Source organism: Oncorhynchus clarkii, chromosome 24 (genome assembly GCF_045791955.1).
Source record: "Oncorhynchus clarkii lewisi isolate Uvic-CL-2024 chromosome 24, UVic_Ocla_1.0, whole genome shotgun sequence".
NCBI lineage: Eukaryota > Metazoa > Chordata > Actinopteri > Salmoniformes > Salmonidae > Oncorhynchus > Oncorhynchus clarkii.
Genome location: NC_092170.1, coordinates 8,263,553 through 8,283,083, shown reverse-complemented (window position 1 = coordinate 8,283,083; position 19,531 = coordinate 8,263,553). Strand labels below are relative to the sequence as shown.

General features: G+C 42.9%; 2 protein-coding genes across 2 annotated transcripts in view; one reads left to right on the top strand and one right to left on the bottom strand.

The window, feature by feature from the left end:
- The first annotated feature begins 4,128 nt into the window (after positions 1 to 4,128).
- LOC139382504 (cytochrome P450 2M1-like) lies at positions 4,129 to 14,440 on the top strand. Its single transcript, XM_071126592.1, has 9 exons — positions 4,129 to 4,320; positions 5,027 to 5,189; positions 5,337 to 5,486; positions 5,758 to 5,918; positions 11,653 to 11,829; positions 12,050 to 12,191; positions 12,553 to 12,740; positions 12,839 to 12,980; positions 13,777 to 14,440. Exons 1-9 carry the CDS (start codon positions 4,129 to 4,131, stop codon positions 13,974 to 13,976), a joined length of 1,515 nt encoding a protein of 504 aa, XP_070982693.1. The 3' UTR covers positions 13,977 to 14,440.
- Positions 14,441 to 14,581: 141 nt separating this feature from the next.
- The window catches only part of LOC139382503 (glucagon receptor-like), a 31,573-nt gene continuing 26,623 nt past the window's right edge, over positions 14,582 to 19,531 (bottom strand). Inside the window, exons 11-14 of the mRNA XM_071126591.1 lie at positions 19,081 to 19,169; positions 18,074 to 18,212; positions 17,809 to 17,850; positions 14,582 to 17,366 (exon numbers count right to left, since the gene is read on the bottom strand). Coding sequence (XP_070982692.1) covers positions 17,010 to 17,366; positions 17,809 to 17,850; positions 18,074 to 18,212; positions 19,081 to 19,169 — 627 coding nt within the window. The 3' untranslated portion in view covers positions 14,582 to 17,009. The remainder of the gene's footprint in view (positions 17,367 to 17,808; positions 17,851 to 18,073; positions 18,213 to 19,080; positions 19,170 to 19,531) is intronic.

Here is a 19,531-nt window from a genome sequence, read left to right as displayed (position 1 = left end):
ATCCGAACATCACACCTGCGGGACAGGTACAGGATGGCAACAACAACTGCCCGAGTTACACCAGGAACGCACAATCCCTCCATCAATGTTCAGACTGTCCGCAATAGGCTGAGAGAGGCTGGACTGAGGGCCTGTTGTAAGCCAGGTCTTCACCAGACATCACTGGCAACAGCGTCACCTATGGGCACAACCCCATCGTCGCTGGAACCAGACAGGACAAGCAAAAAGTGCTCTTCACTGACAAGTCGCGGTTTTGTCTCACCATGAATGAGCATTACACCGAGTCCTGTACTCTGGAGCGGGATCGATTTGGAGGTGGAGGGTCCGTCATGGTCTGGGGCGGTGAGTCACAGCATCATCGGACTGAGCTTGTTGTCATTGCAGGCAATCTAAACGCTGTGCGTTACAGGGAAGACATCCTCCTCCCTCATGTGGTAGCCTTCCTGCAGGCTCATCCTGACATGACCCTCCAGCATGACGATGCCATCAGCCATACTGCTCATTCTGTGAGTGATTTCCTGCAAGACAGGAATGTCAGTGTTCTGCCATGGCCAGCGAAGAGCCCGGATCTCAATCCCATTGAGCACGCCTGGGACCTGTTGGATCGGAGGGTGAGGGCTAGGGCCATTACCCCCATAAATGTCCGGGAACTTGCAGGTGCCTTGGTGGAAGAGTGGGGTAACCTCTCACAGCAAGAACTGGCAAATCTGGTGCAGTTCATCGGAGGAGATGCACTGCAGTACTTAATGCAGCTGGTGGCCACACCAGATACTGACTTACTTTGTTCAGGGACACATTAATCCATTTCTGTTAGTCACATGTCTGTTGAACAAATCAGGGGGAATGGGAACCAGGTGTGCGTAATGAGACAAGACAGTCTGGGGTTGGTAGTAATGATCCAGCTCAGTGACTCCTATAATGCCGGTGACTTAGACCTCCGGAGCTGGTGAACGGAATGACGGGGAACTCCGTGACAATGTTCTAAAGGTCCACATCGGTGGCTTGTAGGCTATGCGTGGAAGATAGGAGATGCTAAATGTGTTTATGTTAATTAACGGTCAATTACCATGAGACTGGCAGTTATTTGCTTGACAATCACCGGCTGAAAAAAATGTCATGATGCCACAACCTTATCCACAGAATCAGAACTCTGTTACTGGAATATTTGTGGTTGGGTCTGGCTGAAGTGCAGCTGGGTCATGCAGCATGATGTCACGTTCTGACCTTAGTTATTTTGTTAGGTCTTTGTTTTATGTTGTTTTAGGTTTGTTTTAGGTTTTTCTATGTTGTGTTTTGCATTTGGCCTGGTATGGTTCTCAATCAGAGGCAATTAGTTGTCTCTGATTAAGAATCATACTTAGGTAGCCTTTTCCCACCTGTGTTTCGTGGGTGATTGTTTTCTGTCTTTGTGTATGTCACCAGACAGGACTGTTTCGTTTCGTGTCATTCTCTTTGTTATTTTTGTTTTAGTGTTATGTGTTTAATAAATTCATAATGAACACGTACCACGCTGCGCATTGGTCCTGGTGCGCAGGCATAGCCCGGTGCGTTACATCGCAGCGCCTCGTATCGGCTGGGCTAGAGTGGGCATCGAGCCAGGCATCTGGTCTCCAGTGCGTCTCCTCAGGCCGGGGTACATGGCATCAGCCCTACGCATGGTGTCCCCGGTTCGCCAGCACAGCCCAGTGCGGTCTATTCCACCTCGCCTCACTGGCCTGGCTACGGGGAGAATCCAGCCAGGTAGGGTTGTGCAGGCTCGGTGCTCGAGACCTCCAGTGCGCCTCCACGGTCCGGTCTATCCGGTGCCTCCTCCACGCACCAGGCCTCCGGTGGCAGCCCCCCGCACCAGGCTGTCTCTCTGTCTCCACCCTACAGGTGCTCTCGCCTGACCAGCGCTGCCAGAGTCTCCCGCCTGTCCAGCGCTGCCAGAGTCTCCGGTCTGTCCTGAGCTGCCAGAGTCTCCGGTCTGTCCTGAGCTGCCAGAGTCTCCCGTCTGTCCTGAGCTGCCAGAGTCACCCGTCTGTCCTGAGCTGCCAGAGTCGCCCGTCTGTCCTGAACTGCCAGAGTCGCCCGTCTGTCCTGAGCTGCCAGAGTCGCCCGTCTGTCCTGAGCTGCCAGAGTCGCCCGTCTGTCCTGAGCTGCCAGAGCCGCCCATCTGTCCTGAGCTGCCAGAGCCGTCGGTCAGTCAGGAGATGCCAGAGCCGCCGGTCAGTCAGGAGCTGTCAGAGCCGTCCGTTACTCCGGTGCTGCCGGAATCGCCTTCACTCCGGAGCTGCCGGAGTCTCTCGCCCGTCCGATGCTGCTGGAATCTCCCATCCATTCGGGACTCGTTGCTAGGGTCCCCAGTCCGAGGTCGGCAGCAAGGGTCGCCGCTCGAAGGAGGCGGGTTAAGAGGCGGAGAAAGACTATGGTGGAGTGGGGTCCACGTCCCGCGCCAGAGCCGCCACCGCGGACAGACACCCACCCAGACCCTCCCATATAGGTTCAGGTTTGGCGGCCGGAGTCCGCACCTTTGGGGGGTCACTTTCTGACCTTAGTTCTTTTGTTATGTCTTTGTTTTAGGTTGGTCAGGGCGTGAGTTAGGGTGGGTTGTCTGTTCGTTTTTCTATGTTGTGTTTTGCGTTTGACCTGGTATGGTTCTCAATCAGAGGCAGGTGTCATTAGTTGTCTCTGATTGAGAATCATATCTAGGTAGCCTTTTCCCACCTGTGTTTCGTGGGTGATTGTTTTCTGTGTTTGTGTATGTCACCAGACAGGACTGTTTCGTGTCATTCTCTTTGTTATTTTTGTTTTAGTGTTATGTGTTTAATAAATTCATCATGAACACGTACCACGCTGCGCATTGGTTCTCCGATCCTTGCTACTCCTCCTCAGAAGAGGAGGAAGACGAACGTTACACATGGCAATGATCCAAAACACATAATCAAGTCTTAATGAAAATGGTTAAAAAGCAACACATTTTAAGTTGTGGAATGCCCTAGTCAAAATACAGACCCAATCCCAATTGAGATATGTCAGGACTTGAAGCGAGCAGGTCATGCTTGAAAACCCACAAATGTTGCTGAGTTAAAGCAGTTCTGCATGCAAGAGTGGGCCAACATCCTCCACAGCGATTTGAGAGACTGGTCAACAACTACAGGAAGCATTTGGTTGCAGTCATTGCAGCTAAAGGTGGCACAACCAGTTATTTATTGTAAGGAGGCAATTACTTTTTCACACAGATACCACTAGCTGGCCTCCTAAATAGATACCACTAGCTGGCCTCCGCCCAGTACCGTGCCCTGAACTTAGTCACTGTTACTAGCCAGCCTCCGCCCAGTCCCCTGCCCTGAACTTAGTCACTGTTACTAGCCAGCCTCCGCCCAGTCCCCTGCCCTGAACTTAGTTACTGTTACTAGCCAGCTACCACCCAGTACTTTACTCTGCACCTTATAAACTGCTGCCTTTTATATATAGTAATATAACACGGGTCATTTGAATTATGTTTGCATACTATTTTACCCACCTCATATGTATTTACTGCATTCTAGTCAAGGCTCCTATTTCCTATATAACTACAACTACACACGTGTTCTATTCACATACTGTCCATAATCTCGATACACACAAGCATATACATATACATTCATATTCTGGAGTCTGATATTGCTCGTTACGATATTTTTTAATTACTTTCTTTTTATCTTTTATATTTGTTTTTTATTGTTTTGTGTTGTTAGGTCCTACTGCACTTTTGGAGCTACAAAACATAAGCATTTCGCTGCATCTGTGATAACATCTGCAGAATATGTGTACGCAACCAATACAATTAGATTTGAAGCTGCCTATTGTGCGGGTATTTTCTTCAATGATTTTGTCTGCATAAAATGTTTACAAAACAGTTATGCAAGTCGTCTGTTAAAATAGGCTATATACAGTGCAGGAGGGTGTACATACCCTAAAGGTATTGTGGGAACACGTCTTTCTTGTTCAAGTATAGTTCCTGTTTACCTTCCAACCACAGCTAACCTGTAGCAGCTTTTTTTTTTATTAATTAGGTTTCATGTGGTCTTTCTCTCTCTCTGCCTACATAGCTAAGAGTAACTGCCACGTTGCTCTGACACATCTCAATCCTCAAGTGACTTGAACATGGATTTACAACATGTACTGCAGACTGACATTTTGTCCATAATAATGGCCATAGCGGTTATTATTTTACTTTGGAAGTACATGTGGAAACAGAGAAGTTATGGACATTTGCCACCGGGTCCTTCACTAATTCCTCTTCTTGGTAACTTGTTACAAATGGATCTGAAACGACCGGACAAGTCCTACATGGAGGTCAGTTAAAAGCCACACGCTGTCTGATTTTCTCAGTCATAGATGGAGCTATGGAGGCAAGCGCTGCAGTCATAGATCAATATCATAGTTCAAATAATTTGAAGCTGAGTAACTGATTACATGTGCTGTCATCAGATACATGTCGTCTGATTACAAAAAAACTAACTGTAGTCAGTTACGTTACCACCCAAATGATTGTAATCAGATTAGAGCAACTTTTGAAAAACGAGATGACTAATTATTGGTTTACTTTTAAATTCAGAAAGGATGAATGCGAGAAAGACAACATTTGTTCCCCCATAAATGACATTCAATTCAGCGTTTAAAAAAGGCAAAAGTTTAAGTTTGTTCCACCTGAGCAAGTGGAACAATCAGAGACCAATATGATGACACACCAAATCCATTTGTTGGATCATTTTTATATGTTTCTATTGCCTCTTAAAGGGGCAAGTAATCAAAATGTAACTGAAAGTGATCAGATTATGTTACTGAGTTTGTATATTCCAAAAGTTACATTACTGATTATAATTTGGGACAGGTACCTAGCAACATTCAGAAAGTAATCTACCCAACCCTGATCGTTTGTTTAGAGACAATGGGATTAAACAGCCTTATTTGGGGTTGTGTGGGGATAAGACAGTTGTACTAAGATCATGAAGCAGTTATAAATTATATTCTTCAAGAACCTCTCACCTCCTCTCATCAGCTCAGTAAGAAATACGGCTCAGTGTTTACTGTGTGGTTGGGCCCCAAACCTGTAGTGGTGGTCTCTGGCTATCAGGCCATCAAGGAAGCTCTGGTAGACCAAGGAGAAGAGTTCAATGGAAGAGCCAACCCTGCCATTACCCTGAAACTCTTTAACGAGCACGGTGAGTGAAATGAATGGAAGAGGGATGGTGTGACACACATGTCATAGTCAATCTCTGTGAAAATTGACTTTCCTTAGAAGAGGGAACTACTGTGCTATATTCATCCTATCTGTCTGTGCCTCTGTCCTGTCGTACTCATCAATCTAGGGGTCGGATCAAGTAATGGGCAGAGATGGAAAACTCTTCGCAACTTCTCCTTGATGTCCCTGAAAAACCTCGGAATAGGATGCAGGAGCCTCGAGGAGAGGGTCCAAGAGGAAGCTAAGAGTCTAGTGAAAGCCTTCAGTGAATATGGAGGTATGTTGTTTAAGTCTGTGACATCTGTTTGTGTGTGTGTGGGTGTGCATCAAAATAGGCTGCGGAGGGGAGGACGGCTCATAATAATGGCTGGAACAGAATAAATGGAATGGCATCAAAGACATGGAAACCATGTGTTTGATGTATTTGATACCGTTCCACTAATTCCGCTCCAGCCATTACCACAAGCCTGTCCTCCCCAGTTAAGGTTCCACCAACCTCCTGTGGTGTGCATGCATGCGTATTTATGCTTGTCTGCTGTCTCTTCCAGATTCCACTGTGAACCCCAAAGAGCTCCTGTTCCATACTATCATCAACCTATTCTGGTCCATAGTCCTTGGGCGCAGGTTTGAATACAACGACCCAGAGTTTCAGATCTTCTACAAGCCTCTCTATACATACTTCGACATGCTAAAAAGCAAAGTGTCAATGGTATGGTAGCACATGCAGTGCCTTCAGAAAGTATTCACACTTCTTGACTTCTTCCACATTTAATTTGTGTTACAGCCTGAATTTTAAAAAAAAACAACATGTCACTGGCCTACACACCATACCCTATAATGTCAAAGTGGAATTATGTTTTATACATTTCTACAAATGAATTAACCTCTTAAATGTAAAGTCCCCATATTTGGGGACCCTATTAGATTTTTTTATTCAATTCAGTCTGATATGAGAACGGTTGCCCCTATCTGCAAAAGCAGGGTGTCTGCGGAAAGCTGAATATATTGGCTATTGATCTGTGCCTTAAAATATTTGGTGTTACTTACTATCATGAATGGGTATGCGAATGTATAAGGGCAGGCCGAGCCAATGACCTCATTTCAAGATGGCTGCCACCTACATTCTGGTTAGAGTTGTGGAGCATAAACAAATTAAACACGGAATACGTCGATTCACACCGAAATTCGGGATTCCACAGATTATGAGGATATCTTCTTTGTCTGCCTGTGACCTACCGTTATTGATCACCAGCCCCGAGAGTCAATTTTTATTTTACGAGAGACGAGAAGCACCAAGCACACTGCATTACATTGTCAACAGATTTCATCGCTTTAATTTAATCTCTTTAGCATAAAAGATCGCTTCTCAAGGGGGCCAAACTAAGAATGTCAAACAGCTAAAAAAAAGGCAGCTATGAATAAGTATACCGACATAGAAACTTTAAATAAAATACTGGACTCGGATCAGGGGAGCGATTTGGACAATGAGTATTTCGACTCGGCCGACGAAGACTGCTTTCTAGAAGGATTGGATCCACTTTTAGATCTGTAAGTAAATTATTTTCATGACTTTATATAGCTAAATTAGTATATGTATTTCATTTTTTATTTTTAAGTTGTATGCTTTTTGTGCTTTGGATTTAGTTTACATAGGCCTATGTAACAAGTCATTTCAATGTTACATAATTCTAAATTATTTATTGTCTATGTTTCATATTAGTTCACTGTTTGCTGTTAAAGGTTCCATCCTTGTAACTTTGGAAAGGCCACTAAACTCTCATGGCCGTTGTTTATTTGTCTTTTTCACCTCTGCCTTTGTCTCCAAACTGTCACTGATTGCACTGTGTGTGCTTCACACCTATGTGAGTCACCGTACAGATAAAGTTTAGGCTTGGTGTTTTTACTTTACAGTAATGTTGTTTTGTGAATTTAGTCAACAGTAATTATGTGTGTCTTACAACAATATATCCCTGTATTTTATTCACCACAGAGTGGAGGATGCATGACATTTGGGAGCCAGCCTTCCCCAGCAAGCACCCCTGCCGGTCAAGGTCTTCACCCCCCACTGCTATGTCAGTCACCCTCTTGAAAAAGAAAATAGGGCTTGTGGCACCATTTGTCCTAACAGTTTCCCCAAGACCAAAGGTAAACAACATGACAAAGACAGCGGAGAGGGGGACCATACGTTGGAACAGGACTAACAAGCTGCTTTTTGTGAAATGGAAGGACACTAGGGAAGTAACCATGCTCACCACACAGCATAAGGCATTCAATAACAACCGTGTCTCAAGAAGGGTAAAAAAGGAAGAATGTCCCCGTTTCTGTGAAGGTCTACAATGCCAGCATGTGGTGTGTCGACCTATCTGATACTTTCATAGTCTACTACCAGGTCCTCCACAAGACCAGGAAGTGGTATAATACTTTCTTTTTTTTTTTACATTGCTACAGTAAATGCTTTCCTTCTCCACAAGCAGATGGCCAAAGCAAAAGGTCAAACCCCTCCTTCCGAGAGCAGCTGGTTTTAGAGATGGCTGAATTGGGGGTCCAAAGAAACCTCACAACCATCACAAGACCCCCCACTCAAGGTGAGCGCCACTATCCAACACACATGCCAAAAGACAAAAGGAAGAACTGCAAGCATTGAACAAAACACGATGGGAAGGTGCAATGGCGGATCTTTTGCCCGAAATGCCAGCTTTTTGTTTCCTGGCAGAGATGGACCGCTTCAAAGCCTATCACGACATGAACAAGCTACGGTGAATGTGAAATACAATCATCTACACCTGGGTTGTAAAACAAACACACATGCCATTTGTAAATAGTTCAGATTATTTATATTTTTGCACCTTTTTTAGTGAAGGACACGTGTGTAACCAAGTTTATGTTTAATAAGACATTTTATATATTTTCTGTTAATTTTATATCGTTTTTGTAAACAATTAATTAGTGTGTGGGACCAATACATTGGATATGTCTAGGCTAAACATTCAGGCACTTTGGAGAGGTTGAAAAAACTCTTGGATATCCTCTATACAGTGCCTTGCGAAAGTATTCAGCCCCCTTGAACTTTGCGACCTTTTGCCACCATTCAGGCTTCAAACATAAAGATATAAAACTGTATTTTTTTGTGAAGAATCAACAACAAGTGGGACACAATCATGAAGTGGAACGACATTTATTGGATATTTCAAACTTTTTTAACAAATCAAAAACTGAAAAATTGGGCGTGAAAAATTATTCAGCCCCCTTAAGTTAATACTTTGTAGCGCCACCTTTTGCTGCGATTACAGCTGTAAGTCGCTTGGGGTATGTCTCTATCAGTTTTGCACATCGAGAGACTGACATTTTTTCCCATTCCTCCTTGCAAAACAGCTCGAGCTCAGTGAGGTTGGATGGAGAGCATTTGTGAACAGCAGTTTTCAGTTCTTTCCACATATTCTTGATTGGATTCAGGTCTGGACTTTGACTTGGCCATTCTAACACCTGGATATGTTTATTTTTGAACCATTCCATTGTAGATTTTGCTTTATGTTTTGGATCATTGTCTTGTTGGAAGACAAATCTCCGTTCCAGTCTCAGGTCTTTTGCAGACTCCATCAGGTTTTCTTCCAGAATGGTCCTGTATTTGGCTCCATCCATCTTCCCATCAATTTTAACCATCTTCCCTGTCCCTGCTGAAGAAAAGCAGGCCCAAACCATGATGCTGCCACCACCATGTTTGACAGTGGGGATGGTGTGTTCAGGGTGATGAGCTGTGTTGCTTTTACGCCAAACATAACGTTTTGCATTGTTGCCAAAAAGTTCAATTTTGGTTTCATCTGACCAGAGCACCTTCTTCCACATGTTTGGTGTGTCTCCCAGGTGGCTTGTGGCAAACTTTAAACGACACTTTTTATGGATATCTTTAAGAAATGGCTTTCTTCTTGCCACTCTTCCATAAAGGCCAGATTTGTGCAATATACGACTGATTGTTGTCCTATGGACAGAGTCTCCCACCTCAGCTGTAGATCTCTGCAGTTCATCCAGAGTGATCATGGGCCTCTTGGCTGCATCTCTGATCAGTCTTCTCCTTGTATGAGCTGAAAGTTTAGAGGGACGGCCAGGTCTTGGTAGATTTGCAGTGGTCTGATACTCCTTCCATTTCAATATTATCGCTTGCACAGTGCTCCTTGGGATGTTTAAAGCTTGGGAAATCTTTTTGTATCCAAATCCGGCTTTAAACTTCTTCACAACAGTATCTCGGACCTGCCTGGTGTGTTCCTTGTTCTTCATGATGCTCTCTGCGCTTTTAACGGACCTCTGAGACTATCACAGTGCAGGTGCATTTATACAGAGACTTGATTACACACAGGTGGATTGTATTTATCATCATTAGTCATTTAGGTCAACATTGGATCATTCAGAGATCCTCACTGAACTTCTGGAAAGAGTTTGCTGCACTGAAAGTAAAGGGGCTGAATAATTTTGCACGCCCAATTTTTCAGTTTTTGATTTGTTAAAAAAGTTTGAAATATCCAATAAATGTCGTTCCACTTCATGATTGTGTCCCACTTGTTGTTGATTCTTCACAAAAAAATACAGTTTTATATCTTTATGTTTGAAGCCTGAAATGTGGCAAAAGGTCGCAAAGTTCAAGGGGGCCGAATACTTTCGCAAGGCACTGTATGTCCCCGGACACCACCACAATGTTTGAGAGAGGTTGATGTTGTAGAAATGTAGTTTTTATCGTGAACAATAACTTTTAGGCACATCCAGTGTGCAAAAACAGTGCAATTACCACATTCGGACACTTTGGAGTGGTTGAAAGGACACTTGAATGTACCCTGGATAACATAACACGACAATGTTTGAGTGAGGTTGACATGGTAGAAATTGTTTTATACTGAACAAATAGCATTTAGGGATTGCAAATATGTAATAGCACTGGTATTATCTAATTTACAGACATATGCCATTTGGAAAGGTTTAGGGACACTTGGAAATGACCCGTGACCACCCCTGACACCACTTACTATAACATCTGCCCATTTCTAGTTGTTAGGTATATCAATCCCATTTTTTTCTGATATTGTTCACATGTTGTGGAAGCCGTCTGATGTCTTTCCAGCTCTGAACATCAATAATTCACTTATAGCTTGTCAATGAAAGATGACTTTCAAAATATAAAACAAAAAAAACTGTTATTTTATGTGTGCTTGATCTTGTGTATTCTGAACTACAACTCCTATGTGTCTTCTGATAATTTCCTCATAATCTCCCAGATGTCTTCTTTCCAAATATACCACGTTTTGGCATGTCCGAATCATGTAATTACACATAAATAGCAGTTACTTTTGGGTATGTCTATTTAGGCGGAAACCTACATTTTGCCATTACATTTGAGGTTAAACATTAAAAGCTGAAATGTCTTGAGTCAATAACTATTCAATAGCCTAAATAAGTTCAAGAATAAAAATGTGCTCAACAAGTCACATAATAAGTTGCACGTACTCACTTGTGTGCAATAATAGTGTTTAACATTATTTTTGAATGACTACCTATCTCTGTACCCCACGCATACAATTATCTGTAAGGTCCCTCAGTCGAGCAATGAATTTTAAACACAGATTCAACCACAAAGACCAGGTAGGTTTTCCAATGCCTCACAAAGGGCACCTATTGGTAGGTGTGTAATTTTTTTTTTAAAGCAGACACTGAATATCCCTTTGAGCAAAGTGAAGTTCTTAATTACACTTTGTATGGTGTGTCAATACACCCAGTCACTACAAAGATACAGGTGTCCTTCCTAACTCAGTAGCCGGAGAGGAAGGAAACTGCTCAGCGATTTCCCTTTTTTTAAAAATGATTGATTGTATTGATACACAATCTAAAGCCTAATTAATAACTTTACCATGGTCAAGAAGATATTCAGTGTCTGTTTAAATAAATAGTAATTATCTACCAATCAATGCCCTTTTTTGCAAGGCATTGGTGGTTGAATCTGTGCTCGAAAAACACTTCTCAACCGAGGGACCTTGCAGATAATTGTGTGTGTGGGGTACAAAAATGGTTTAGTCATTCAAAAATCATGTTAAACACTATTATTGTCCATGCAACTTATTATATGATTTGTTAGGCAAATTTGGACTTTATAACTTAAGACATTTTAGTTCTTTATTTTTTATTAATATGAAAACATTTATAGAATGTTCTTTTCACTTTGACATTATGAGGTATTTTGTGTAGATCAGTGACAAAGAAATCACAATTGTATCCATTTCAATCCCACTTTGTAACGCAACAAAATGTGAAAAAATCCAAGGGGGGTGAATTCTTATGATATGCCTGTTATTTATCTACACCTGCTCTTCCAAACCATGGCTTGGTTGTGTCTTGGATAATTATAACAAAAGTATAACAACCACCCTTTCCTTCCCATGTTTCCTATGTTGCTCCTCTTCCAGCTGTATAACATTTCCCCCAGAATCGTTGAGTGCTTTCCAGGAAAACACCAAGAGCTGTTTAAGGCCATAGACAAGGCCAAAGCTTACATACGACTGGAAGCAGATCGTCGCCTTAAAAGCCTGGACACCTCTAACCCCCAGGACTACTTTGATGTATTCCTGGTTAAAATGCTGGAGGTAAAACAGTGATTGATTTCTGGAATTTAATGTTAAACCTCTTACAGTATCAAAAATATGTAATAGCACCAACTAGCCACCAGAAAGCACTGTTTTCCTAAATATATGATCAATGATTACTTGTGTCTGAATCTTTTTTGCAAAGTCTAACTTTCTCACAAACTTTCTCATAAATTTCCTATCAGTGTATGATTTAGAGGTATCTTCCAACTTTCCGTAGGAGAAAGATCAGCCAGGGACTGAGTTCAACTATGACAACTTGTTTCCGTGTGTGTGGGATCTGTTTGCTGCCAGCACAGAGACCCTGTCCTCCACCCTATCACACGCCTGTCTGATGATGATCAAGTACCCTGACATACAAGGTATCCTCTCTTCTGTATCACTGTTATTGAAGTTATACTCATTTATTGCAAATATAGCAAATAATACTGCAACCCAACTTAATGGGCCAGTTTCCAGGATGCAGATTAAGCCTTTTCCTGGACTAAAAAGCACTATAATGAATGGAGATTCCCTATTGAACATGTTTTTAGTCAGAGGAATAATATGGGTCTGGAAAACCAGCCAAAGAAGAGCTGCAACAGAGAGTTTACATTATATACCATGTAAGCAGCACATACATGCTGGCATTTCTTCATTCTTAATACACTATAAACACGGTATATAAACATACATGACAGAACCCAAATGCTATGAACGTCTATGACTGTCTCTCTTCCTCAGAGAAAGTTCAGAAGGAGATAGACGAGGTGATTGGCTCGAACAGAGTCCCCACGGCTGACGACAGACATAAGATGCCGTACACGGACGCTGTCATCCACGAAATTCAGAGAAGTATGTGTCTTGCTCCCACTGCTGTCCCTCACCAAATGACCCGAGACACAACGTTCCACAACTACCACATCCCAAAGGTGACCACCATTTCTGAAAACTTATCCCAAACGTCTATTATTTTTACCTGCTAAACTGCCAATTGTTTTATGTAAGTGCTCTTTTGTAATTCTTCCAGGGTACCACGGTGTTTCCACTGTTGTCCTCTGTGCTGTTTGACCCCAAACTGTTCAAGAAGCCAGATGAGTTTGACCCAGAGAACTTCCTGGATGAAAATGGACGCTTTAAGGAAAACAATGGATTTCTTGCTTTTGGACTGGGTAAGATCATGTTACAAGTGGCTAATAAAATAATATGAGACTGTGAAAACAAGAACCACTCCGTAGTAGCTCTCAGAGGAAAAGCCTCCTCATCATCACACAATATACATACACATTGCTAAAATCTTGTTTGATATGTTTTGCATATCAAACAAGGCCAATGTGTTTGTCATATTTATTTATTTTTTATTTCACCTTTATTTAACCAGTTAGGCCTGTTGAGAACAAGTTCTCATTTACAACTGCGACCTGGCCAAGATAAAGCAAAGCAGTAAGACAAAAACAACACAGAGTTACACATGGGATACACAATCATACAGTCAATAACACAATAGAAAAATCTGTATACAGTGTGTGCAAATTAAGTAAGGAGGTAAGGCAATAAATAGGCCAATAGTGGCGAAGTAATTACAATTTAGCAATTTACACTGGAGTTATATGTGCAGATGAGGATGTGCAGGTAGAAATACTGGTGTGCAAAAGAGCAGAAAAACAAAACAAATATGGGGATGTGGTAGGTAGTTGGTTGGATGGGCTATTTACAGATGGCCTGTGTACAGCTGCAGCGATCGGTAAGCTGCTCTGACAGCTGACACTTAAAGTTAGTGAGGGAGATGTAAGTCTCCAACTTCAGTTATTTTTGCAATTCGTTCCAGTCATTGGCAGCAGAGAATTGGAAGGAAAGGCGGCCAAAGCAGGTGTTGGCTTTGGGGATGACCAGTGAAATATATGTGTAGGTTTCAGTCCCAGGATTGTAGGTTGAGTACTGAAGGTAACCTCTCTCATTGTCCCTCAGGGAAGCGTTCCTGCCTGGGAGATGGAATGGGGATTCCCAGGATGGTGCTCTTCCTATTCTTTACTTCCCTTCTTCAGCGCTTCACCTTCAGGGGCACAAAACCTCCAGAGGAAATTGACGATACTGTAGTATCCTACTTTATTGGCCGCCTGGCGCGCCCCTACACATGCTATGTCAAACTCAGGACAGCAAATATTTAATTGATAAAACAACTTTTAATCTTGATGAAATTCAATGCGATTTATTTTCTGAACAAGGAGGCTCAACAGCAAAGTGGTCATATCTTTCATAATTAATGTCTATTTTGTTTGTTAGATACAAAAAAAAAAACAATAGACAAATACTTAAACTGGCAGATTAAGAATAATTTAATTTAAATTACTGGTGAAAATAACAAACATGTACATAAAAAGTGAATAAAAATAGTGTCCATTCATGTCACATATACAGCATGTCAGATTTGGTGCTGTTCTTTGTACTGTAATTGCCCCGTGATAACATATTCACACACAGTGAAATATCACTTGAGTGTCAGTGCACCCAGTTTACCCGTTGACAGGTATATAGAACATGTCGAGTTAAGTCAGAAGGTCATGTCCGTTTATGTAATACGTTCCACCCATGCCACAATGGACCCAATGTATTATGGGTCCAGGGTGACAGTCCAGTACTAACTCACTGCATGGTTCTAACGTAGGCATCCATGGAATCCACCACCCTTTGACCACAGTTTACTGTCCACTCTCCTAGATCCAGGTCACGGCACCACTGTAACACATACTAGCAATGCTAACTAACTCTATGCTACATCCGATAGTTTTTTTTATTATTGAAGAGTCAATGTCTGACATAAGCAGTTTTACAAACAAAATTCCAAAAGGTTACATGTGCTGTTGCCAAAGGTACATTATACAAGAGGATATGTGAAGTACAACGCTCAGTTTGTGAATGCTATTTCAGAATTTGTGAGGTTCAGCCAAGCCACTTTGGAAATTAAGATAATATCACACACACACACACACACACACACACACACACACACACACACACACACACACACACACACACACACACACACACCATTAGAGTAATGATCTATGCCACCAGAGGCATCGAGGCAAGCACCAGTAATGACCTTAGTAGGAATACTGCTAGTGAAAAAAATTATCAGTTCATTTGTATGACATAATACATTTTGATGACACTGAGAGATGGATGGTGGACATGCTTGGGTAATGGGTTGGTCCCATTTGGAGTGAATGAGAAGACAGAAATACAGGGAAGTTGACAGCTGCCTGGTTTAATTGCCTATAGAACCACTGTTCAACCGGGGGATAGCGACTAGGTGCAATGTGACCCTCAAATGACAAACCGTAAAATGAGTTGAGGGCTCTGGATGCTCAGACAGATCCATACACACCGAGTAGTCAAGCTATATCTGGAGAAGTTAGGGTTGTGCTGTGTTCGTTTTAGATTGAGACCCTTCTTTAAATAGGAGTAGGAGATTGTTAGCTGGGTTCACACACAAAAAGAAGTGGCCTTTTAGCGAAACTCATATTGGTTGATTGGTATTTCAAATCTTCACTAAGGGTGAGTGTGTAATGAGGGCAAAACATTTTGTTTGTCACAGATTCCAGCCTAGAGAACTGAGTTTGTTTCATCCTTGCACAGATATATGTAATGTAACAGACGTCTTCACATAGGATGAATAGAATGGATCCTAGCTTTGCAAACATGCTGTCAGACACATAGACCTACATACCATCAACACACATACAGTAGAATACTTGAGCATTTTCTAGCTGTGGTTCATCATGTAGAGAGCCATTTCCTATTGCACCATAGTGCACCATAGTGCATAGGCCACATGACAGCAGGGGTACTGGGGACTGGGACCTTAATTCCCAGAAGCAGAAAAGAGATTCCCTCTAGGAATGTTACGACCTGTGTTCAGGGGAATATAGAACTGTCAGCTGGGTGGTAAGTGGTTATGGTTAGTCTGGAAAACCTACAAGAAAAAACAACTATCTGCCGAGGAGGGTAACAGGCTACCAGAACTCACCACGATAGAGATCATTTGCATTTCAGATTGCATAAGCCTGTGATAAATCGAGAAGATGAAAGAAGAAGGTGCCACAGACTACGCCCTTCCAGTTATCGTCTTTTCATTTGCATGTAGATGCAGCGCTTAAAAGACCTCTGGATTACGTTCACCTTCCATTCTGTGATAGTGAAAACTATGTCAACAGGACCTTACAAATCATTCAACCCATTTTGACAGTGCGTGTAATCCGAGAATTTCTCTTTCTCATTTGCAGAAGTCATGCCTCACACACAGCCACCACCATGATAGTAATTCGCCTGCCTTAAGGTCTACGATATTGCGTAAGAACGCCGTTCCTTTGCTCACTGTTTTCAGTTAAGCCTATAAGGTTGCAGTAAATGTATGACGAGTGAGCAAGGGGCTTTAGAGATGTTAAACAATTGGGTGAGAAGAATTCAAAACACAGTGTTGCCAAGGGAAACCATAGTGTTTGTGCGGCTAGCTCACTGGGGAAGACAATATTGGTTTTACTCACCTCTTGCCTTCTCTAAGTCCCTCACTGAGTTTGTCCGATACCAACATATAGACTATTGTTAGAATTATCCATTGTACATGAAAAGACGGTCCACGGTTGGCACATAACGTTTCCATTTTGTCCACTAGTAGAGCAAGAGGTAGAAAACAAAAGAAGCAAACCCCCAAAACAGTCGAATCAGAGCAGATCAAGGTTGGACGGTGTTCATTTCCTAATTGAAGAAGCTTTCCTCAATATCTGGAAGTCCCATAGGGCGGCGTACAATTGGCCCAGCGTCGTCCGGGTTTGGCCGGGGTAGGCTGTCATTGTAAATAAGTTAAATAAAGGTAAAATAACATTTTAAAAAGTCAATCTAGGTCGATTGAGGCGATATTGCACTTGGGATGGGTCATCTTATCTGCCACTGAAAACCTATAGGAGTCACAACACACAGCCTGATTGGCCAGTGCAGAAAAAACATTCTGGCAATCATCCAATGAGTCCCGGATCATGTTCACACAACTATTAAGACATGGGTTCGATGAAACACCAACTACAGTCGGCCACATAGATCTGGAAGTACACAACTGAAGCAGGCAGGTTGTCTGCTTTGGATTCCACCCACTAGAAATTACAAAGGTAGCCAGCTAGTCGTTATCCCCCTCACCGAACCACTCAGCAGTAGCTCTCAGAGTATTTGATGGCTCCCTCTCCGCCCCCTTTTTCCAGCGGAGCTCCATCAAGGCCATTCAGCACCTGCTTGCGGGCGGAAATGTAGCAGTAGGCCTTTCCCTTCTTGGCCCCTGGGTGGTGGTGTGGGCGTGGGTGGGCATGCGGCCCCGAGGCGGAGGCGTCCGAGAAGAGGTTGTGGGTATCCTCCTGTGGACAGTCAGGCTGGCAGGGCGGGTCGTGGTGGCACTGCCCGCCGCCGGTGCCCCCCTGTGGCGTGTTGCTGCCCGTGTTGCGAAGGTCGTCCAGGACGTTCATGCCCAGCTTCCATCGCTGCCACTTCTTCTTTATCTCTGACTGCACCTGGGAGAGATGGAGAGAGATGAACGAGGGAAGGTAATGAGTTTTTCCTGACCTTATGATCTGACCAGGTTACAAATTGTATCTAAATTTGATCTTTATTCTCTTTAAGCACTACAGTATGTATGCTACCTCAACCAAACTAGGCCATATCTCAACAGGAAATACATCAGACATTTCATGTCACACAGGGGCCTAACCACTTCTTGACTCTAGACATGGCTGGACCCCTCAGTGACATCACCGTTGCCCTGTGGACTTAGCTTCTCTGTGTGACAGCTAACCCACAGTGACAGGGTGACATACCCAGCAGGTCACAGAAAGCGCTGGCTTCTCATAGGAACAAACAGAGACGAACGTGTCGTAAACTCAGGTGCTACGGCTGTTCAAGTGCACTCATTTTGCCCTGGGCTTTGTTGAGAGCATACTTCACTTCCTTACTCACCTCTTTATTGACGAAGCAGTACAGGATGGCAACCAGTAGACCCTGTGGGATGAGAGAGTGAGAGGCATCAGAAGAAGAGAGAGGTCATCAATCTTCCCCCATCTAACACATACAGTACCTAACAGAAGCACCGCAGAGAGAAAGTTCATGGAGTAACAAGCAAGAGTGCATGTGGGCACCGGACACAGGCACACTCACTCACACAGCATGCATACCCAAACACACCCCCACATAGACGAATAACTTTTGTGTCTCATCATATTACCTGGAAAGAGTTGAAGAAAAGTTCAAAGAAGAGGTTGATATTTCGGAGGACACCCTCGGTCTGTTCCTCTGACATCACGGCAAAGACAACCTCATGGATGCCGAGGAGAGGGATGAGGGTCAGAGTGGACTTAGCCAACCTGCACACACAGAGCATCCTTTACAGAGCCGAGCAAGGGCAACTATTAGAGATCTGTTTGGTCCTATATGGTGAATCGCTTTCATCAATGACATCAATGGATGGTTCACTTTTCACACAAACACATAAAACGGCAAACAAAGAAAGCCACAACCTCCACACCTGGACTCAGAGCAGGAATGTTAAGTAACGGCTTCAAAGCATCTTGGGGAATCAGAAAGGCAATTCTCTTCCCATGACTCTTTTGGTGGCTCAGAATCAGTGCATCAGCTGCACATTAGATTCCAATCAGACTCATGTTGTCCGGCGTACCTCGAAGCCAGGCTTAGTTCAGAGGATTATGCATGCAACTGGTCTCTTGGATGTGGCTGGTTTCCTAAAAAAAAAAAAGTATATACACCGTCTCCAAGGACCACGGCTCACAATCAAAGGACGGGAAGGCCCCCCCCGTTGAACACCACAGAAACATCAAATGTTTCCACAGCTCCCTTTACGCTGCATACTACGAAAGGGCAAGTTAACTTAGTGATGGATTATTGAGGTAATGGATGTCAACGGAGTTTGGAGCAACAAAAATAATTGTGTGGATAGTGTCATGTCATCCTAATGTCTGCTGACCTCGTGTGTTTAGGCTGGAGGATAGGTGACAACGGCGCTGCCCAAGGTACGGTAATGTTCCGTGAATGCGACAGTGTTTAACAAGGTATGACATAGACAAAGTTACGTGACAAAGAAACACATAAAACACGTGTAAGCAATGAGTTGACTTCATCAGTTTTTATAAGATACAATAGAGTGTTTGTTTTGTGTTTTCATTTTGATCTGCTTTCATGTCATTCATGGATTAGAAGGTGCTGTATCTTTCTTACCTGAATTTATAATCGGTGTACCTCATTTGGTTTGCCTTCAATTTGGAGACAAGGATCTGTATGATCCGAATAAATATGAAAAAGTTGACCTGGAATAATAAAATAAAAAAAGATCAATTAAACACAATCAACATCCAACCACCAAGTATTAGCTTTACTAAAGTCAGAGAGAGAAAAAAGGGTGTGTATCCAAATAGGTCTGTTCTGTTCTCTGGCATTTCAGTGTTATATGACTGTGGAAGCAGGGTGAATGTGTGAGAATTCCACAATAAGTTTGAGTTCCAAAGTCAGACTGCAACATGTTAGGGGTATTAACTGCAAAGTCCAGGTGACAGAGTGCAACTGCACGTCGTATTACGTGCGAATTACTCCTATTTACTTAACCTTTGACAGGCTGCCATGCTATTTTACAGATGAGCCTTGTAATTATAAAAATATACACATCAATACA

Bases quoted from the DNA above. Each gene is read 5' to 3' on its own strand.
- LOC139382504 (XM_071126592.1), top strand. From the start codon at position 4,129: ATGGATTTACAACATGTACTGCAGACTGACATTTTGTCCATAATAATG. The intron at 5,919-11,652 runs GTATGGTAGCAC...CTCCTCTTCCAG, and splicing joins TAAAAAGCAAAGTGTCAATG to CTGTATAACATTTCCCCCAG. The intron at 12,981-13,776 runs GTAAGATCATGT...ATTGTCCCTCAG, and splicing joins ATTTCTTGCTTTTGGACTGG to GGAAGCGTTCCTGCCTGGGA.